The following is a 24472-nucleotide window of genomic DNA, read 5'->3' on the forward strand; positions in this document are numbered from 1 at the left end:
CAACCTTATTTTTATTTCACGTAGTTACTTAAATTAATAATTATTATTATCCAATGATGAAAAACATCCCTTTACAACAATATTAATAAATAAATATAATAATATTTTCATATATACAAGGCTACAAAACTAAGTGATAGATAATACTTAAGGCTGTTCCTTATTTGCTGTTCACTTTGAACATAGCAGCGCTGAAAGAGCAAATTTTTAGGGTTCCGTACCCAAAGGGTAAAAACGGGACCCTATTTCTGGCTACTCACTTCGATGTCTGTCCGCCTGCGGTCTGTCTGTCTGTCTCCACCCTGTAACTCAAGAACCGCTATAGCTAGACTTCTGAAATTTTCACAGTGTGTATTTCTGTTGCCGCTATAATAAAACATACAATACTAAAAACAAAATAAGATAAATATTTAAGGGGGGCTCCCATACAACAAACGTAGGTAACTAAAAACTAAAAAGGGTAAAATTATTATTTTTTAACAAAAAATTAAAACCGACTTCCAAGGTAAAAACAAAAGTAATATTCTTAAAAATAATTTAAAAAGAATCAAATAATTCTTATTCCTTGTTATAGTGCCGTCTTCAGACTTCGCCTAAACCTCAACTAAGTATTTCTGTACTCAATCTTCATGCTTTTGAAGTCGGTACCAGCTTATCTTAGCGTAAGTTCTATCATCTATGTCAAGGATCTCAGAAGTCAGAACTTTTCCGGGTTGGTACCGACTTCAAAAGTACGAAGATTGAATACAAAAATAGTTGAGGCTTAGGCGAAGTCTGAAGACGGCACTATAATAAGGAATAAGAATAATTTGATTTTTTTTAGATTATTTTTAAGAATTACTTATTTTTTGTTTTTACCTTGGAAGTCGGTTTTAACTTTTTGTTAAAAAATAATAATATTGTTTGTGATTTATGGCCAAGCGCCCGCGCGTCATGAATTTTTCCATACCAAGATGGAAAAAAAGTTACCTACTCTTTCAGGGCTGCTTTTGAGTTTGAGTTGAGTTTGTGTTTATAATACTACCTATGTTGCCTATTTGCCCCCTTATTAATAATAATAAACGCTGTATAAGCTTTGAATAGTTAGACAGTGTCTTGTATTCTTCAATCCAATTAAAAATGACAGGAACAAAACACTGTATAACTATTCAAAGCTTATACTATAAGTAGCTTATACAACGTTTATTAGTAAGGAGGTTGGTCTATATAAAGACTATAACTAAGCAAACCCGGAAGGTCTTTGCGACAGGCAAATTCTCTTTTCCCTCGTATTGGGGTAGGTAAATTATTTTGTCTCCCTTCTTTAAAGACACACAAATTCTCTACAATGTAATAGCTGTGCAACTTAGGTATAGGTACTTATCCGTCAGTAAAGTCTAAAATAAATTTTAAAGTGATAAAAGTTGAAAAAAAGACAAATATCGGAGAATTAAAAGAAACTGATAAAATCTTACATAATAAACTGACTTTCAGTACGACCCCCACATAATATTATGTAAGATTTAATTAACCAAAACTCAAAAGACGTTGAATTTATATTAATTTTGATAAGATTACATAATACATAAAATACTGCGCTTATTAATTTAATTTCATTAATTTCGTTCCTTACTTAAGCTCGACCTTAACAAAACATTCACAATTATTGTTAATCCCTTTCAGTTCAAATATCCTTGCATTTTTTTGAGGATGGAGATTGGAGATGTTCTCGAAATTACATTGTAATTAATTTACAATTTGTATAGAACAATAAAGTAAGTAATACCTAGTTAAAAAGCGATAATTTTATTTTAACCACATATATTTTGTGCCTTAAAAACTGCTAATCAAGAAGGGCCACCCCTAATTACTGTTCTCTAACGACACTTTTCAAGATGGCATTCTGACTTCTAATTTCGAACGTGTGCTCTTTTACTGCAAAATTTCAAAAGATACAAGTGCAGATTTTATATTTGAAAGAAAGAAAGAAATAAACTTTATTTGGTAAACAATACAAACAAAACTAAACAATTAAAAACATTTCAACACCTTTACCAAATACTTAAGTGCTTACTCAGCATGTGTTGCGACCATAGTCTTTTCAGTAGGTAAGCGCAGTACATTAGATCCAATAGACAATTTAGTCACAAGGACACAGTCCATAAATTCTTTAATTTCTTGAAATTATTCAAGCCGACTTTAAAGTTCAATCGAAAGTAGTTAATGGAATCAGGTGTTACTTTGCGGAAATCCATAGTTTAAATTTAGTTTGTTATTTTTTTAGCAATATTCCGCGAAAACAACTTCCTAAATTTAAACTATGGATTTCCGCAAAGTAACACCTGATTCCATTAAAGGTGGAAGTTGTTTTCGCGGAATATTGCTAAAAAAATAACAAACTAAATTTATTCAATCGAAAGGTTTGCTAGCCGTTTTTTTTTAATAGCGCCATCTAGAGTTTGTTTGATAAAACTGAAAATTATAAGGCCTCTGCTATCGCCCAATAGATGACGCTTATACTATTGTGATGTGTTATAGTAAAGCGAGAAAGAGATATCGCTGCGTCATCGATGTCCATCGATGTCACGTTTGTCTCTTTCTATCAATGTCAAATCAATTTTTGAATATGGCAGTCTTAAAGGGTTGCTATACTATTACAAAATAATTTTTATTCAATGCATGAAAGACAGCTAAACTATGAAGGTTCACCGTTCACCGCATGAACTCATTGTGTAGGTATATTCAAAAATAATTATTATACTTATATAATATTATGTTATCTTGTTTTAAACCAAATGAAAGGAAGTCCCCATGACCTAAAACAAAATATGAACTATGAATCCATGATTATGATGACCATGAAACTCAACTTATAAATAATTATATAGTCTGTCAAGAAAGGCGGGAAAATTTTTAAATGAAATAAAAAATATGAAAATGTACAATATTTAAAATGTAATAAGCGTTCTCTGTGAAAATACAAAGAAAAAATACACCATATTAATAAGCGTGATTACGTTAAGAAAATTTTCCCGCCTGTCATGACTTTCTTGACCGACCTTTGAGTTTTTCATCATTGTGACCGACTATAATTTATTTTATGAAAACAAATATTTTAAAATATAAAATATTTCCTTTGTCTTTGAACAAACTGAATTTAAAAAAAAAACACGTATTTTCATGTTGGTAGCATTGAAATAGTTCACCCTCGCGACCGCAGCGAGCGTTGGCATCGTTCAACACCTTTCATTGTATTGACTATTGACTGATTCTGGACACAGAGAATAATGTATAAATCTAATTTATCCTTTTATCGTTTTAGTTATCTTTAGAATATATTGTAATATAACCTAGTTTAAGTGTAATTATGCCTCCGTTTACGTAAAAGTGATAGAAGACAGCCCGTCGAGTGTTACGCGGCCATTTTACTTGCAATGCGGCAACGGTATACGATCCGCCATTGGAAACGGCTAGTGTCTTTTTCTGAGTGTACAATTTGTATTTTGTCGAATTTCTCGACATAGAATCATCTAGTAATCATGTGTGATAAAAGTGTAGTGCGGACTTTAGTGTAGTGAAGCACGGTGGTCGGGTGTTTCGAATAATGTGCGAACGATGGAAAACGAAGTAAAGCAGCGCAATCAGAGAAACAGGCGAAGGGAGCGGGCACAGCGCATGCAAGCACAGCGAGAGAGCAAAGTCAAAGATGGGGACAGCGGCGAGGACGAGTCTCCCGCGAGAGAAAAGCCTCCTCGTCCTCCGGCCAGGAGAAAGAAGTCCAAGGAGCCCCTCGGAGAGGAGGACATCATCGACGGTTTCGCCATAATGGCATTTCGCACGTACGAGGATCTCGAGGTAAGTGGTTCCGAATCCCGCATATCAGCGCATCACTTGCGGTTGTTTATTGCACTTTCAACGCACTTATTTATGGGCAATATTCGTTATTGTGTCACACAATATAACGTTGATTGTTTATATTTATGGCATTGTCTATAAAGTTCAATTTCGTTTATTATCGCGCTGTGGGAGTAAAGTTAATTGATCGCGAATATAACGATACCTTCGGATTACGTTATTATCATGAATAATAGTGTTTTATCTTATATGAGAGAGCCAATGGCCCGAAAGGTGCATTGACCTATTAACGAATTCGTCTCGATTGAACCATACAACTAATTTTGGCAAATTTCGGTGGGATCGGCGTAAATACTGATAAAATGTAAGGCTCAAATGTGCAGGAATGTTTCGTGATATTTGTCGGGAGTGCGCGCAGCTGACATTGCGGTGTTATAGAACCACTGCATTTAGGTCTCCCACTAAGTGTTAATTCCGTCTGAAAACTTTCGCTCGTTTATTTCCATTTTAATACATAGACGGAGTTGCTCGAAGTAAACACTAATTGTCATGGTTTAATAATTACTGCTAGCGTGAAACCCAAACAGGTTGTTGCTAATACAACATATGGAATTGTAAAACGTTTATGCAATTTTAGCTCACAATGGTTGAAAGGTAATTCTGAGGAACAGGTTCTGTTAAAATTGCGCCAATGGTGTATAACATATGGTCAATATTGTGGATTGTGTTATTGTATGTGCCAGCTGGAGAGCTTTCTTCGAGTTAAGTGAATCAGTTATTTTATTTTCATATGTTTCAAATATATACTATATCATATTATGCTAATAGAATACATAAAATTATAATGGAAGCCCTAAAAAGTTAAATTAAAATATGTGTTGCTGAATGCATTGATCAATCCTTCCACATTGTCGGAAGAGTATCTTAAGATTAATAATATCCTTTAATCATATTATCTACCTGTTAACTATGTGAATATTGTTTCATTATTTTCTTTATTCTTTGTCTTCCTTAGTAATAAAAGTATTCACTGTACAGTCTACACAAAAGGATACAACCTAAATCTCAATCTAAAAAAAATACATTCCATATTGCGGTGTTTGACTATAATTGGCGTGTTGTATTAAGTGTATGGTTTTGGCACCATTTAACAGACAAAGGCAATAACATGGATAAGTATAAACCTGGATGAATTATCTGTTAGGTCCACTTGCGCAGATCCAGATTTAAGTTAATACGGGGTTAAATAGTGTGTTGTCTCTTACATTATTCATATATTTTACGAAAGACATAATGTTTAATCCAGGGTTAACTTTAACCCAGATCTGCGCAAGTGGGCCTTAGCCTATAAGAAGTGTAGACCTTGTCTAGTGTTTCGTAGTATAGCATAATTCTTTATGTCTTTCCGGAGCTTTACACACTTTGCTCCTGAAGTATTTTTTGGCCCAGTTGTTTGTGGTTTATGGTGATCTAACTGATCTTTCCATGTTTAGATGCCTTACATCTTGTTATTTTCATCAATGAATAGGTAAATATTGTAACAACACTCTAAATAATTTTTGACTACATTTCACTGAAACTTTTATAGCTTAATGTAGGTATGCTCTATTTTAATAAAATTTGAAATAAATGTACTTAAACAAAGCACAACATGGTTATAAATTATAATTTTACCAATTAAATTGTCTCATACTTTTATCATACAAATTCGCTACAAAGTTAAACACCACATCATTATTTTTGACTGAGCATTATTTTTACTCACAATATTATGTAGGTCAATATAAAATGAACCAAAGTATTTATAGCATTATTAATATTCATTAGCTATTAGGGTATGCATTTAAATACATATTAAGCTGATTATTAGTATCAATAGGAAATTATAAACTTACTAGGTTGTAAGTTAAGAGCAATATAATAGCTTACTTTAATTAGACAAATCTATGTCTTAATGCCAAAAATTATTTTCTATTTATTTCTAAAAGCTAGAAACCGACTAAAGGTCAAATTTATTTAAATTCAGAAGTAGCTTTCACCATATCAAATTGGATATTCTGAAATAATGAATGAACAATGAAATTAAGTAGAAGTAACTAGGATAGCCTTGGTTAAAATAAGTAGATTATCTTTGACTAGTGTTACACCATTTGTGACTTCAGATAAGGTGGACTTTCCCACTTTTTAAAAACGATCTAGAAATTTTCAAGTGTAAATACTCAACACAAACATCAACAATATTTCGAACTTATAACAAAGTAATATCTTAATATTATATTATATTCTTCATAAGACTGCCTTAATTTCAGAATTCCCCATTCTTTCCTTGTCCTTAAAAAGATATGGGAATAATACTTATTTACACATACCAGAGTAGACAGAATGATAGAGTATGCCGACTTAGAACTGATGTTGAAATTTTTAAATTTGACGTATTATGACGAAAATCGTCGCTAGGGTTGTTAACTTGTTACGTACGAATTTAAAAATATGACATATTCGATGGACGTGTTCCTCTTTGGTCGTTTTGTTGTTTGTGTTTTGGCACATGCGATTAAAATTGGCAGAATCCAATTTTGAAATATTTATTTTAAATATTTAAAAATAAATTATATCAGCCAGCGCGAGGGACAATCCATTCATAATCCTAGTGAAACCCGACGAATTTGACAGATATTGAAACCTGTCCGTTTCTTTGCAGTCGAACTACTGGTAGTTATGTCTATTGTGCACATACTATTGCAATATATTGTTGGGAATGTGTATGTTATTTGTGTCTCTGTTAAAGTTTAAAAAAATCACTAGGTTCTATTTTACTTGTTCTAAATAAGTGGCCACATAGCCCTAATCATGCAGTCTTCTCAGAGTTGAGTTTCAGAGAGTTTAAAGTTTCTTACAAGTTACAGCTCTGCATTCTGAGATATTTTTAATGATAATTAAACTCCAATTTAATGTAGATTTTGATAGGTATGTGGGGCTTATGTGAAAATCTTTAATATAAAATTTACTAATTACAGGTTAAGTTATCAATATTAATTTGTCTCTGAATGCGGCAGTTACAGTATTTTCTTAGCGATTGTGTAATCCTGAAGTTGTTGGCATAAAGCAGAGGTTCCCAAACTTATTTTGTCTACTGCCTACTTTAAGAACTAATTATATTTTAGCGTCCCCATTGTTTCAATTTCAAATGCATCCTGATGAAATAAATCACCCCCCAAGCCTCTACACAATGCCCCCATTTTTTTGCCCCCGCCCACTTTGGGAAAGGCTGGCATAAAGGTTCTTAAAGACATTAAAATTGTTTATTCTATAATCAAATATTGCTAAAATTACATCATCTTAATATCTTCTTTTATTTTTGTCATTTACGCTTGCATTGGATTATGTTTATCTTGATAATTAACAGTTCTGTATTATTTATCAGCTATACAAATTGTTCAGGATCAATAAAATATTTAAAAGATAATATCTATGAAATTTGATAAAATATTAATATCATGTGCGATCAAAAGGATTTAATGCTAATTAAACTTGGCAGTTTTTAAAAGCATTTTTACAACCGTCTTCACAATACACAGTTGTTGTATGGTCAAAATTTTACTGATGAATAGCCCATACAATATGGCTATTGTGATTAATTACTAGATAATGACCTGCAACTTTGCTGCGCCAAAATTCAATTTATCGCCCGGAATTTTTCGTACCAATAATTGATCTATGTCTGTGGTACCAAAGTTATTTCCGTACCAAATTTTAGTTAAATCGATTCCAGTGGTTTGGGCGAGAAGAGGTAACAGACAGACAGACGTAAATACTTTTTCAATTACTTTACTTACAATTATAATATTGCATGATACAAATATTTCATACTAATACAGCTCCTCTCATGACCCAGCGTTGAGCTGAGGGGTAACATGAAATATTTAATTCCAAATAGTGTGTTGAAAATGTTGAGCGACAAGTTTAATATCGTATAACGCTAAAGTGGCGTCCGTGGGAAAATTCACCGCACGCCGAGCACCGAGCGGTCGACACGGTCATGCTCGCACTGTTTACCGTACAATTACGCCGAGATTGTATCTGACACCCGTTTTTGTGCGTCGATTACCGCTTTTTGCGTTACGTCGTGTTGCTAACGTTTGAAAATAATGAGATTATCGCTTGATTATTGTTTAGATTAAAACTACTAACTAGATAGTGATTATATAGTCTAATTCCGTTTTTAAACATTTTGTACGCTTTTATGAAATTTTTCTTCTATCGAATTATTCTGTTGATAAAAATCGCATTAAAATGCTTGCATAAACTTTAAAATATGTAAGTATATTTCTAACATAATATTATGTAGATAATTTTGTCTTAAAATTTAAATATAAACACCATAATCTTTCCATATAATTATTATTTTTATCCATATAATTATTATTACTCTGTGGTGTGATTTTTAATCACGCATTTAAATGTATCGTCTAAGATTTACTAAGGAAACATGAACAGTAAGAATGCACACATTTATTTTCATAAGAATTCTATAGTGTAATCAAGATCTTACAAGTCAGTGAGAATGCATACATTTATTTTTATAAGAATTTTATAGTATAATCAAAATCTCACAAGGCAGTGAATAAAATCCTGCACGTACACAATAATATGGAATCAATATCTCATGTTTTAGCGAACGAGTGCCGAACGCTCGGGTGCAGCTAGGGTTGCCAGACAGATAAACAGAAAAGCCGGATAAAGCAGCAGCTTAGCCTGCAGGGACTAGGGACCATGTATGTGTGAATGTGCGAGTGTCGGCAGTTTTGTGTATGGAAGGCGATGTATGTTAGAGACGACGGGCAGTCACTGCATGAGGCCTTGTCAGTATGTACGAGTGTTGGTTTCGGGATTATAAAAGGCCAAGTTTAATATCAACTCAGTAATGACTAACATGAGTGACTAGAGAGACTTAAGGGTCCCACACATTAACAGCCCGCCTGCAGGCTCTGGTCGGCAGGCTGCCTGACAGTCATTGACCGTCGTTACAAAATCGTCCGGGAACTGTGAATCTGTGGTCTTTTCCGATTAACGGCCAGAATGTGTCAGGCACTTTACATTGGTGACGCCGATCGTGGTTTGTCTTAAAAATTAAATATTTTTATTACAAATACGTGACAGTAAACTGTTTAGTATGACATAATGGAAGGTTCTAGAGAATTGAATCCGATGAAAGGTCTGACGAGTGACGGGGAATGTTTCGCAATTGGCTGCTATTACCGTAACTTCGGGGATACCGGATTTTTGGACAGAGATGCCGAGATTATGGTTTAATCAAGTAGAGAGCCCGCTTGCGCCGCAGAAAATGAGAGATCAGGCCAAATATGATCTTATTTTGACCTTATTAGGACGTGAAGCTCTCCGTTGAGTAAGTGATATTTTGATGTCGCCTCCAGAAAGTAATAAGTGCGAGGTACTGAAGAACCGCTTGCTGGAAGTTTATGAAGAAAGTGCCCTGAAACAGTTTCAAAAACTGGTCAGTGGCATGGAATTCGCCAGCCAAAAACCACCGCAATTATTGCGTCGAATGAGAGAATTAGAAATTAATGCCAAGTTATCCGAGGAAACTCATACGGCATTTGTATAAAAAAGCCAGAAACTAAGCTATTGAATGCTTACGGTCTTACTACAAAAGATTGAAACACCTGTTGAACAGTTGATTAGAAAAAAATTCAGTACATAATGGTCTCAAAACAACTGTTCAATTATAGATGTTTAGATCTTTTGTGGTAAGACCGTTAGAATCAAAACTCTCAATAGCAATACGTTCGTCAACGCGTGTGAAAACTTTCTGTTTTATTTTAACATCGTATCTAATATTTTTTTTACATCTTATTAGGTGTAAAACCGTCTTAAAGTAGGATCTTCATATAAATAATATCTCTACAAAAGCCGTACTCCCTTTAATTTTGCTCGGACCCGCAAGCAAAAAGCCTGACTTTATCCGGCCGCCTGGCAACCCTAGGTGCAGCGAATCTTAAAAGTTCCACCCCTATTTATCCGGTAATGTCTAGTGATGTGCCCGAGAATCCTCTTATCGCGATTGCGGTCCCGGAAAATTGGTCGTTCGATCTCATCGATAAACTGAACGATGAACGGTTCTCGTAATTTATTTGTGTTCTGATAAAAATGTGTATTATTTTAAAGTGTGCCTTGCCATAAAAAGGTTCATTTTACTCTAAGGTTTTTTATTATTGCATTATTTATTTATTTTTTAACCGTACACGTAATATGTAAAATGTTGAAATTCTCTATTTTAGTCAACCAAAACTCTAATTTTATAATGCATAAGCTGTGAGAACTCAAAATAATTCCAACTGAAAACGAAACAAGGAACTAACGCAAATAGGTATAATAAATCCCGGTGCTAAGTGACGAACGAGGTAATCGTGACCGTTGAGTCGCGGGTTCGGCCCTTTAGCCAAGCCGTTTTCTTCGCTTCTTTATAATCGCCGATTAAAATGTTTGAATTGACATGTAAAATGTTCGATGAAATAAAGTCGACATTCGACTCATGTTCAACAAACAAATCGTATGTCAATTCCATACGATTTGTTCGGCGATTCTACATATAAAGAAGGGATAAAGAAAACGTCTTGGCTAAAGGGCCCGGGACTTGAAGTTAAATTATTTGACAGCGCCTCACCTCTAGTGAATCTGCGGCGAGGGTTGGGTCGAATAACTGCGAACGACAAGCGGAACGAGCCCTCGATTGTTTTTAACGATTGTGGTCGTTTTGACCCGTAATCATTTGTGATTGGGTTAATACGACATGTTTTATTAGGCGTTAGTGTGTGCCTAATTAGCATTTTGTTCCTAACTAGCTACTATTACCGTGTGTCCATGTAAATATAATTTTAAATTTGCATTTTGTTCGTAACTACCTAGTAGCGCTACTATTACCCTGTACCGTGTGTCCATGTGCATACTATGGTTTTTCGGGATAAAAACTTCGTATGACTCTAACTACTTCCATGCTAAATTTTATCGAAATAAACTGATTTCGATAACATTTAGCTTATGTCGTTTTTTGCTTCAATAAGTTTAATTTTAACAAAGAAGTTCCACGTGTTTCATATTATTATTGTTAGGGTTTAGGTACAAACGAAATGTTACAAGGAAAATGATAGCATTCAATTTAAATAACAGTTTTCAAGGATTTTCCTCTAAAATATCAAAAATTAATTTAATATTTTCGAAATAAATATAGAATAACATAATAATTATTTTGAACAACCATATAATCCGTAATGGCAGAATCGAACTAAAATTTTGCGAAATTATTACAACTTTGTTATAATTAAAGTTGTTTTACAAGCACGATGTAATTAACAGCCAGGTTTATGTTAAAATAAATTATAAATAGATACCTTATGTGAATTAACAATTAAATAATCGGCCAAGTGCGAGTCGGACTCGCGCACGAAGGGTTCCGTACCATTATAAAGCATAATTAGGCCAAAAATTGTGTTTTATGTATGGGAGCCCCCCTTAATTTTTAATTTTATTTTAATATTATTACAAATATTGAAGTACACATATAACTTAGGATTTTGTGAAAAAGTCAAGTGCCTACCTGTTGCCATTATTGATATAGAGCAAAAAAGACCAAAAAAATCACGTTTGTTATATGGGAACCCACCTTAAATATTAATTTTATTTTGTTTTTAGTATTAATTGTTGTTATAGCGGCAACAGATATACACAATCTGTGAAAATTTCAACTCTAGCTATTACCGTTCTTGAGTAGGCTATAACCTGGAGACATACTGCAGACGGACAGACAACGAAGTCTTAGTAATAGGGTCCCGTTTTTACCCTTTGGGTACGGGACCCTAAAAACTGACTTGAAACAATATCTAAGGTATATTATATATAGGTATCCTTATCAATTATTATCATGGGACCACAAAAAGACATATAATAATACGGTAGTATTAAGAAACCTCCCCTTTTTGAAGTGGTTAAAATGTAAAGTGATACGAAGTGCATTTTATCCGGATAAGTACGGGAAAATATTTGCGGATCTCTGCAATACCCATCACTATTTACGTTGCAGCGACAAATACCTGGGAAAACTTTAAACCGCTCCGTTCGGTTTTTATTGCTTCGGTTGGAGTTTAACGCTAGATTGTCATCGGTGATTTCGAGTTTATTTTCTCGTGTTTAGAAGTCGTGGTTTATTTTTAAACGAGCTACCGAAATAAGGAGTATTAATCATCTGAGTTAGGCTGAGATTACATTAATATCTTTCTTTTTGGAATAGCCAAAACTATGTTGAAAACACTGGTTTAAATATTATATTATTTCTCTCTCTCCTCATGTTTAGTAATAAAGGTATGTTATTTTAACACATGCTTAAATTAAAGTGATTGGCTCAAATGGGCGTATTATTTGGTTTTCCTGTATTAGTTGTTATGTTAATATATCTATGTCACTAGCTCCCAATTAAAATGAGTTCCACGTGTATATCAGTAGCGAATTTAAACCGCAGTATAAACAAATTAATCAATACAGCTTCCGCAAATATTTTCCAAGCGCCATATTTATAATGGGTAGCAATAATTTAATTATGTATACTTTGGTGAGGGAAGCAAACAATGCATCAAACCCACAAGCGTGGCGAGTGGCGACGCATTACTCGAGGTTTGCAGAAAAATCGCTTTGTCCCGCCGCAGGGGGAGGCCGAGTTGTAAAATTCAAGAGCTGCTCGCAGTGCTTCAAATGTAAATGCAAATATGCCAGTTCAAACGACGTATTGATTTTTTTTTATGAAATTAGGGGGCAAACGAGCAAACGGGTCACCTGATGGAAAGCAACATCCGTCACCCATGGACACTCGCAGCATTAGAAGAGCTGCAAGTGCGTTGCCGGCCTTTTAAGAGGGAATAGGTTAATAGGGGAGGGTAGGGAAGGGAAGGGAATAGGGGAAGGTAGGGAAGGGAAGAGAAGGGAATAGGGTAGGGGATTGCCTCCGGTAAACTCACTCACTCGAACACTGCGCAAGCGCTGTTTCAAGCCGGTTTTCTGTGAGAACGTGGTATTTCTCCGGTCGAGCCGGCCCATTCGTGCCGAAGCATGGCTCTCCCATTTATTATTGATGTGTGAGTGTGACTTTTTAAATGTGTGGCCTAATATTTCTCGCATCGTTGCGCTGATGCACGTATCGCACAGAAACCGTTAATTTTTTAGCAATATTACTCGACGAGCTTTCGCCCGCGGCTTCGCCCGCGTTAAGGAGTATTATTATATACAAACTTTCATCCCCTATTTTAACCCCTTGGAGGTGGTATTGATCAAAATCCTTTCTTAGCGGATGCCTACGTCATAATATCAATCAATTCAGCAAATGAATTGTCAAAAGTGTCAAACTGACAAATGTCAAATTAGTACGAATTACTAGATATGAATTGCAAGCAGACTTGCATTTAGCGATTTTAAAAGAATGAATCATACTATGATTCATAATATGATTCTTCAAAGAGACCATTTCAGCCCCGACGTACTCGTGTTTTCAAAAACTTTCAAGAGGAATTTTCTGACACTTCCCTACCTACCACCTGCCACAAGGCGGAGCTATGTAGCAATATTAGGATCTTGCGTGTCGTGTCAAACAGATACCATAATATTAGGTACGAGCTTTTGCCCGTGGCTTCGCTCGCGTTAAGAAGTATTATTATTTACAAACTTTCATCCCCTATTTTAACCCCTTGGAGGTGGAATTGATCAAAATCCTTTCTTAGCGTCGTAATGTTATACGTCATAATGTCTACCTGCATGCCAAATTTTAGCCCGATCGGTTGTGCGTTGATAGATCACCATGTCAATCAGTCACCTTTGAGTTCTATATATATAATATAGATATAGAAATACAATTTATACACCTATGTAAGGACTGAGGACTGAGGGCCAGGCCACAACACTGCGTCGCGTCGCAAAAAAATACATTGCTTTTCAAAGGTTGTTCTTGCGATACGACGTCGCAACGCAGTGTTGTGGCCTGGCCCTGAAGGATGACCGAATGATATAATCAAATAACTCCCTAACTCCTAAGTATGCCGAATTTGATCCGAATCGGTTCAGCGGCTTAGGCGTGAAGAGATAACAGACACCGTCACGCTTTAATAATATTAGTATGGAATTCTGGGTCGCTAAATTATTTATTTTGTTGCTACGGACATGCAACTACGAGGAAGATGTAGCTAAATATAAATGGTTAAAATGTAAAAATCCAAAAACCAAATAAACAATAAAAAAATGTATAGGGAAAAATTGTTTTATTAAGCAATTTTTCAACAAAATTTCAACAACAACTACATCAACAACATCAACAAAAATTGTCAGTTCACGACTTCTCTCCAAGTCGGCGGGGTTACAATAAATGCAAATCCAGCTTGTTTATATGCATGGATCTAATGTACCGTTTGTCGGCCTAATGGTGATTTTTATTTTAAACGCACTTCAGAGTAATGGACTGCGTGTTAAGATTAATGTATTGTTTAAAATGTATAATTCTTATATGAATGGTAAAAATTCTTAACGAATAAAGATGTTACTTGAGACGGTTGAACGGTTGGGTGCTCCGATAAATGTTTTTTATTGTTTAAAGATTAGGTAGGATTCGTGTACAATTTCCCAAAATTAAAAAACGTATTTTAATATTCATTATAAAATGATAGAATTCCTAGAACTTATAGTTTACGACTTTTTTTTATTCAATTTTTTTTATTACACCTTGTCTGAAAAGGTGGTTTCATGATGATTCTCTTTATTTTTTCAATTGAACAGTTGAAATAATATGGCAAGATGCCACCCACTTGCGCGAGACAGTGAGCGACAGCTTACAATCGAAACCGTATTCGAGGTATTAGAATCGGGTTCCAGCTAGTCAATACCATAATTACCACCTCCGCTATAACAAAGACGAAATTTCAATAGTAAACTTTCATTTACGCTTATTAAAGCATGACGGTTTCTTGCCTTATTTGACATTTGAGCTAACTTTCACCGCGCTTATACTTCGAAGAATTGCATAACATCTGATGCAGACGTATTATTTCATAATGTGTTTATTCCTTAGTGCGAAAATGTTTGTAATTTGTTTGCCAAATCTGTGAAATTATTGTGCCGTTTGTGGATAGTTTCTGTTGTGTGTTGAAATAGTTTAAAAGTTATAACACATAGGTAGTATAAATTTATAAAAACTATTTATTATTCGTAGATATAGGTGATATTTGTAACTTATTCAAATGTCTAAATCTAAGTAAATATGTATATATTTTTTAATTTGTGAGTCTCTTTTTTAACTCGAGAATGGCTTAACCGATTTGGATAAATTCAGTCTTGAAATATTTGTGAAAGTCCAGGGAAGGTCTGTATTAGGTGAAAAGTAATTGCGAAGTTCACGGGGTCATCTAGTTTCAAATATAATTGTTTGAACCAAAAAAATAAAATTATGAAAAATGTGCTCTACTAAACTTGTTACATGCTATAAAAGTAGAAATATTTTATTTTGTAGTCTACTCCATACTCAATATCTGTGTATTTTTTTTTTTCAAAATAAATCCAGTCATTTTTTTACTTATTTGATGAGAAAGAAACGTGTATTTTTTTAGTATAGTAATTTATAGTAGACTGTAGATTATAAACAAATCAAGAGATAGCATCATATTTAATCAACGATTAACTTCAAAAGCTAGTGATTTGGCAATGTATAAGAACGTCTTAACAGCTCTGTGTTTACGGGTATTAATTTTTAACGAACTAAATACTACTCTCTGGTTTTATAACCGTGGTAGAGTATGAGTTTGCGGTGGTTAATTATAAGGTTTAATGGCGTTTTGCATAATAGATGTATTTAGAATAGCTATTGGCTAGGTAAAGTAAGGGGCTGTTCATTAATCACGTCGTAATTTTCCTTAGTATTTTTTACGCCCCTCCCCTCTCCCTTTCATCAAGGGAAAGGCCCTTGATGAACCGTAGTGAGGTTTAGGACTACTTGAGTCTTGACTTGCTACAACATTATAAATAAGATACAGTAGAACATATACAAGGCTGTCCAATTCTTGTATGTACGCTCATAAACCTAATTTATAATAAAAATCGACCAGAAAACATAATTTTAAGATGATATTATAAGGTTGAAACACTTACGGATTTTGTCGCGGAGCACTTGTAGGTACGAGTATTAATCCCGACGTTTCGGCTGCTTTACAGCGGCCGTGGTCACGGGTGAACTCAGTCTATCCAAACTCCAAAGTGTTTCAACCTTATAATATAATGAGTGATACTCGTAACTCGCGTAAACTTAAGAACTTTCATTATAATTTTAAGATGTACGCGCGTAAAATTTGCCTTTGTGTTAAGCGAGTTCCTCATAAGGACATGGCTGAGTAACTGTACTAAGTGATATTTATATTGTGATACTTACTACTCAATAAACTTCATCCAGCGTAGCTCTAACTTATTACCAACTATCGAACACAGCGCTCCTTTGTCGTGAGAATACACCGTTCAAAGATGTTTTAGCTCCGAGTGTCTATAAGAATGAACCTTATGTCCTCAGCATAAGGATCTAAAAACTCTGAACGGGCTGTAAACTAAAATATTATCGTTGCTAGAACTTTGTAGCGATGTTAAATCGTTATCGACTGTGTGTTTTCATAATAAACGCTGTAAGTGCATAGAAATAGCAACGTGTTTTTGTTTAATTTACTGTTAGTTTAACGTTGTAATAATAACTAATAACGTACTAAATATAAAGAAACATTTTACATTTAATTTTAACTATTACATATATTTTGATAAGTTGGGCTTCTAAATTACAATAGGTATATCTGCATACACACTCTAAAGTATTAATATCACTTAGTTGTGTTACACCCGGTAATCTGTAGGCATGGGCGTACCCGGGGGGGGCAGAGATCATGTTGACGTCCCTACTAGTAGTTTATCTAGTGCTTTTATCTATAAAAAATTAAAATTAAAAAAAACGAATTTTTGCCATTTGTTTGCAATACAAATGGCAAAAATTCGTCCTCCCCCCTCCCAACCCCGGCCCAGAACCTGGGTACGCCCATGTCTGTGTAAATGAAAGATAAGTTAACCTCAAATCTCTACAAGCACACTGCACAACCGTATACGTATACAATTTCAGAAATTTACCTAAGACGACCCAGATACTAGAAAACTGGATGCATCTAAATTTAGTCCACAATCTCCGTTGTTAACAATATCGTATAAGTCTTGTTGCATACGTTATTTTAATATACATCACGGCATGCATTCCTCGCCTAAACACACAACCGGCAGTGATTGGGTAGCTATCAGAGAGTTTTCACATTGTCCGACACGATATCGGCTGATTTATATCGAGTGTGTTTGAAACGCGCGTTATTGATTATGCATTATTAGATAGCATTGTGCCGCTCTGATTTTGGTTATCGTATCTGTTATTTCATATTATTTACAATCCACAACGTTGCTCTGTTTCGATTTTTATTACTGAATATCATTAATTTCTTTCTCTTGCCACAAATGCCGATTAGATATTCGGCTGTATCACTCAGACATCAATAGGATGTCCAATGTTTCAAAGCTAGCTATGGTAAAAATGAGAATGATGTCTATTCTCTGTTAAAGAGAAATCCTTTTGACAGTAGCCATACTTAAGTACAGGCGCTATAGGCGTGCAGGCGAATGAAACAGAGTACGACACCCGATACCGATATCTGATCGGGTGTTGTGAACGCTATCACGGCGAACAAACAGCCTATCGATGTTTGCCCACCGATTATCCGTGAAGTCGATATTAGCGTTATAACGTGACATTACAATTTCAATATTTGCCTCACTGTATACATTCATTATCGTATCGTATGTTATTAAATTACTTTATGTTTGCGTGTACACTAAATGTTGAATTAGCGATGGAGATTGCGGTGGAAATAGAGTTTGCTTTGACAGATTACCACACATACATAATGTGTGCAGAACAGTGCACACGGACAGAGATGTGCAAATTCGTGTGAAGAGTAATAATATGATTTATGAAACTGTTTATCTATTCTCAAATTGCTAAATTCTGTCTGTAGCGGTCATTGACCTCTTGGCAAAAAACTTGTCATGTTTCATCGGTTTCTATCATAAAGTTAATACACCTACCTTCCGCTAGGTACATTAACTTTATGGTTTCTATATACAAACCGCGATTGACAATGAAGTGAATGTTCCTAGTGTAGGGCGATATCGTATAATTTAGTTATTTTACATACTCGATGTGAACTGAGCATGAAGTATATCACTTCGAACTCATAAATAGTTGGAGATTATCATTCTAAGTGTAAGTACTCACTTACGGTTTTGCTCGATCGAGCAATCATGTAGAGTAAAAACCACGGCTCGGGTTTTCGTACACACATTCAGCATTGCTCGATAGTTTTACTCCTGTTCGAAGGAAATTAGCGACGAATAATAAAAACTAGTGTCAAAAAAATTGTCAAGCCGGCTCGATTCGAGCCTTCAAACTGGCTCGATGCGAGCCTTCGAGCTGTGAGTTTTGCGGTCCACACGGTGGTTTTTGCTCGATTTCGAGTAAAACTATCGAGCAAAACCGTATGTGAGTACTTAGCATTAGAGTTACCAAGAGGTTTTCCGATGAATCTATAATAGTCTGTGTCTTTATAAGAGTTCACTTTTTTCTCATGTTAAAAGAATACTGTGCGAGCATTTTTCACATAGCTCCTAAACTAAAAAGGTCAATGATCGTGGTGCCACCTTAAATTATTTTGACTATAGATTTGAAGGTCGAAGGATTCATTACTATCAGAGAAAAATGATGAAGCACTTATGACTTAATTAGGGTACTACTAATATATTCTAAGGTTTTTTTGACACAAGTTTATCTTTTTACTAGCTCTTCTGATAAGCTTGGGTCAAAATCGACCAATCATGAACACCTTTGAATAGGTAGGCCCCGTTTAAAACCTGAGAAACGAAAACTAAAGGTTGTGACATAAAGTCTAAACATTTTGTGTCAAAGCTTGCATTAAATTATTATTATTTTAGTAGTCATAAATTATGTCTCTGAGTACGGCAGTAATAGTAAATGTCCTAAGTTTCATTACAAAGAAGAGAATTGCACGAATAAGTTGTTAAAATGTTACGGCATTGTTATTTATAGATATGGAAAACTAGTAAAACCAAATTAGTTACGTAGTCGCCTGATAATAACATGTTTACTAATTTTGGTATACCTAATACGCCAACATTAACAGTAGTTATGATTACAATATATTACCCTACAATAATATTAATTAACAGTCTGTACAGGGTGTATATCAAGACAAAATGATATTAATAGATACAATTAATTATTCCTCTCTTCCAGACTCCAGATAAAAGTAATACACGTGTGGTCTCTACGACACAGGGAATCCTAGTGTTGGAGATCAGTGATTTAATTTAGGAATACCTTTGTATTTTTTTTTAAATAAAGATTTGTTTGTTTGCTCGCAACTATTGGGTACGTTCCTCTAAATTGTATTTCGTTTCTAGGTTATTTTCAACCATAAAACGTCAAGTTTTATTTTCAACACAAACCTGTACCTACATCCTTAGGGTGTGCATGTATTTTTGGGAAGTCCTGCGGGGCTAAAATGGTCGCTTTGAAGAATCATGATATGAATCTTAATTATATGATTAATTGTTCTAAAATCGCAAAATGCAACTCTGCTTGCAATTCATTTCTGTATTTTTGTTCTGATATGACATTTGTCATTTTGACAGTTTTGACAATTTATTTGCTGAATTGATTGAGAGGAATTGCTAAATGTGACCATTTTAGCCCGCTGCTCTACTGTGTAATATTTATACTGTAGTGTTATAGTCGAGTGTAGTAATTGAAACGGAATCATTATTCACGTCGCGAAGCCGGGCCGGCAGGAATTAACTCGGTTAGTTTCGAAGAATGCTAATCTCGACCTCGTTCCCTAATCGATTACGAGAACTAGTGCCGAATAATAAAAAAAGAAAATTCACTCGCTCCGCTCCGTCATTAAAATTCCCTGGCGTGATAATAACTATAATAATTTTTATGGACTACTGTAAAGGGATTGTTGTGGCACGACGGTAGACTATTTATATTTTTCTTTTTAGTGCTTTACATTGTGGATTTGTATAATTACATTACTGTAAATATAAGGATTTTATGGAAAGTATTTTTAACGTAACTATTTTCTTGTTTCTTCATTTTTCACATTTACCTGTCTTACATAAGGCATTAGGCAACAAGTTTTACTCAAACTATAGCAACTTTATTTAATTTATATATAATATAATATTTACAAAAAGGTTATTTGGTATTTCGTAGTTGTTGGCTAGTTTTATCTAAGTTTGTAGACGGTTGCCAGTTTTGGTTCTTTTGTTCTTTGTAAATACCTGAGTAAAGACCCTATGGTGACGGAATCAATTAGATGAGCAAAGATTACAGAGGCGTGCCATAGATGAGTATCTATGACATTTTTGTATCGTGTAAACATGCTGAGGACATAAATATGGGTTTGATAAGAGCGGGGGTGGGTTAATGGGTCGTGGTCACGCGACGGCGTCAACCCCTCACACTCGACCCCTCTCGTCTAATTGTTTCCGTAGGGTTATCGGATGTTTGTTTTAACGCTTAATGCACTTTTTTCGTTAAAGAGGGGTTTTGATGTGTGTGACATCTCGTTTAACGAAAATTTGTGTAGCGTAACCGCATTAATTACTTGTAAAAAAAATCGAATCGTAAAGTTACGTTGCTCTGAGAGAGCATTATTTAATCAAACTGCTTTCAATCGTTTGGTTAGCGAAGTTATTAATTAAAATGTAATGGTATCTGACATAAACGATTGCAAGCTCTGTCACGGCGATGCGTTATGAACTTATGACTTATATCAATCATACTAAATGACGCCCGCAACTCCGTTGCGCCAAAATCAGTTTATCGCGCGGGAACCGTACATTTCTCAGGAATAAAAAGTATCCTGTCTTTACCCGGGACTCACAGTGTTTCCATACGTTTCAGCAACAGACATTTTGTTCATTTGATTGTTTCGCATTTATAATATTATTAGTATGGCCGCGCACTGTAAAACTCTGGAACAAACTGTCACCGGCAGTATTTCCGGACCTATACGACCTGCAAACCTTCAAGAAAAGATCGTATTCCCTCTTAAAAGGCCGGCAACGCACCTGCAGCTCTTCTGATGTTGCGAGTGTCCATGGGCGACGGTAGTTGCTTTCCATCAGGCGACCCGTTTGCTCGTTTGCCCCTTTATTTCATAAAAAAAATGGATTATCTCATTCACATTCGCAACTTATCAAAACTATCGAAAGCAATTTGACTAAGCACATAATTTAAAATTCGTTTCTGAACGTAAAATAAATCAAACGTATTACAAGCACCAAGCGAACCCTATTTCTAAACGTGACCTCAGAAACATACCGACAGATCGTAAAATGTTTAAATGCATATAACTTATCGTATATATTATTTACATGCTGTGTTAAAACGACATAAAGTGGCCAATGTTATTACTTAATATGTTATATAATATGCAGCGATGATAATATACATTGCATTTTAGTATTCACGTTTTAGCATAGATGTTAAACCAGATATCAAATTACTCAGTATTAAATTAGATAATGTATTAAATCTGATGGTACGGACTGTATATTACTGTATAATTACTTGGAAGGGTACATTATTTGCACAAATACCTTATTACTTTGAGAAGTTTAAGATAAATCACAAATGTTTGATATCGCACCTACTTAATTTAACCCAATATCTTTATATTGCTTATTGTATTTAAATCTCAATACTGAAAACCGGAGACATTGTTACTAATAAAGATAATATTTGGACGGCTTATAGCAGTTATAGCATATTATTCAATATAATTATTGTGTCTTTGTCTTTCATGTGTCTTTTCAGATGTGTCAGACAAGGCCAAGCAGACCTTGTATAGTTAGTTGTTCGCTGTGTAAATATTTTGGTTAGTAAGAGGGTAAAGAAAGGGAACTATTATACATAGAAAACCTTAACCTTTCTCCAGCATTGGTTTTAAAAAAAGTTGGGTAAGAACGAGCGACCGCAGACTTACAATTTCAAGTTGGCCAACTAAATCGCATAGTATACCAATAGCTGTAGCGACTTATGAGAGTTCGCACATTGCATCCAACTAAATTGTACACCGATCGTTATATAAGAACCGCGATTCCTTTTCGATTACTTACCTACAAAATATTTAAAAAGTTGTCCAATAAAATTGTGAAACTATATGCAATTTAGTTGTACGATAGTAGGCTAACTTGAAATTGTATATAATCTGCGATGACCCATAATCTACACGTAAAACGACACAAGCGTAAAATGGTGCTGAGTTGATTACCCGTCGGACGGGGGCCGGGGGGGGCCAGGCCGAGCGGCATGATCGTTCATTATCATGCAGTTCGCCGTCTAATCCGCCGGCCTGATGACTTAATTAATGATGCCCCGTGCCGCTGATTGGACGCCAAATTGTGATCTTGATTACACGGGAGTAAAATGATCTAGTAATTGCCAAGGTTCTGCTTCAGAGGTAGACTGTATAGGTAGAGTCTGGGCAGAGAAGAGTCACTGAGTGAGTCTTTAAATTTTTTAGAGGTGATAATGGAATAGAATATAAGCCGCGCCTAACTGTTGTCTGTTGTCTGTTGGACGAAAGTTGATTACTAGCTTCCTCAATCATCTGTCCATTAAAAATTGTGTATCGAAAAATATTACATTGTTTAGATTTGTGTCCTTCAGCCTTCTTGAACATTAGTGCGCTCGTGTGCTGTCTTATTATTGAAAATTTTAACAATTGAAATCTAAAACATAAGTTAAATTAGAACTCCGTCCGTCCGAACAGACAGACACACTTTTGCATTTATAATAATATTAGTATGGAAGTATGGATTACTAGATGACGCCCGCAACTTCGTTGCGCCAAAATCCGTTTATCGCGCGGGAACCGTACATTTTCCCGGGATAAAAAGTATCCTATGTCCTATCCCGGGACTCAAAGTATCTCCATACCAAATTTCAGCAAAATTGATTCAGCGGTTTGGGCGTAAAGAGGTAACAGACAGACAGACAGACAGACACACTTTCGCATTTATAATATTAGTATGGATATCAGAAATAAAGTAGAGAGTCGTTAACAGATAGGTATCTACCTACTTCGTTCAGGTACCTACTAGCTATTTTTCGCAACTCTATGCCCATTGCCCATCTGAATTGGTCTAGTACGTTCAAAGCCTATTCGACGATGATATAATAGGAAAACAAACTGTTTCTCTTTATTACTTATTATTAATGAAAGTATAGATAACACTTATAGAAAACAATTAAATATATTAAGTAGAAACCGCTTTCAAAACATACCGATTAATGTGTTTGATCAGCTGTTTAGATTGATTGATCATGAGTCAATACTCTAATGATGTGTAATGCGGCAATTTCCTCTTTATATTAGTATCGTTGTTATCGCATTAGATTAATTTGTTGTTGGCGGTGCTATTACGGCGAATGGCCGCTGGCGAGGTGTGAGGCGATGAGGTTCTTCATTACTCATTAGGGTTGTTACTTGTTATTTACTTTCTGTTCTAAGTACTAATCGCTTGTATCCCGGGGTATGTGGTTGTACGCACTAGAGTCTAGCCTCCTAACTGATGAAATGATAGGGAATTATTGTAAAGCAGTCAAGATTTGGTTGGCTTGTATATTGAAAAAGTTATAGACGAAGACAGTGGACCTTAAATAGTTAAACGCTTTATTAGTTAGAACTTTACTTATAGTATGATCTTTAAACGTCCTCCGATATTTTATAAACATTATTGTATCATAGACCACAGGACACAACTCACAAGTCATCTACCATGATTAATTTTCGTCTCGACACTACGTACCTACTATGTTTGCCTGCCGAATAGGTGGTAGAGGCATCATTGAACAATGAACAATTCGTACTTAGAATTAAAAAAATATTGTTTCTTTATTTGGACAAGCTACTGGACAAGTAATAAAATGTGTTTGAACATAAATCAACAAAAGACAATTATATCATCATCGCCCAGTTTTTGGAATGCCCACACAAAGGGAGTTTTTACGCCGGTTCTTCTCGCCGAGTTTAGGGCCCTTTCACACGACTTTTTTGCGCACTGACGACGCGCGTTTCTGATGCGCTCGTCTTCTGCGCGTTTTCATCGCGTTTTGGCAGATATTACACGTTTTTTGTGTCAAATGAAACGCGCGTTTGTAGCGATACAAACGAGCGTAAAAAAACGTTTCACCGTGTAGAAGGGCCCTTAGTTCCCGAATCGGCGCGATGGTCTTTTATTCTGAATAAAAATTTTTGAGTTTGAGTTTGAAAAGCCAAGTGTGTACACATGTTAATTATATTTGATTTAGTTTCATCCGCGCGGTAATCGTTTATGTCGGCGCGGTTAGTTATTAACTTGTCGCCGATGTAGGTTGGAGCTTGCGTAAATATTTTAATTAGCGTTACAGACTATACGAGTGTTAAGTCGAGTC

At 35.1% G+C, this 24472-nt stretch overlaps 1 protein-coding gene across 1 annotated transcript in view; it reads left to right on the forward strand.

Moving 5' to 3' along the window:
• The first annotated feature begins 3203 nt into the window (after positions 1 to 3203).
• LOC121733019 (fibrosin-1-like protein) overlaps positions 3204 to 24472 on the forward strand; it is a 97482-nt gene continuing 76213 nt past the window's right edge. Inside the window, exon 1 of the mRNA XM_042123089.1 lies at positions 3204 to 3834. Coding sequence (XP_041979023.1) covers positions 3595 to 3834 — 240 coding nt within the window. The 5' untranslated portion in view covers positions 3204 to 3594. The remainder of the gene's footprint in view (positions 3835 to 24472) is intronic.

Source organism: Aricia agestis, chromosome 13 (genome assembly GCF_905147365.1).
Source record: "Aricia agestis chromosome 13, ilAriAges1.1, whole genome shotgun sequence".
In the NCBI taxonomy this organism is placed as follows: Eukaryota; Metazoa; Arthropoda; class Insecta; order Lepidoptera; family Lycaenidae; genus Aricia; species Aricia agestis.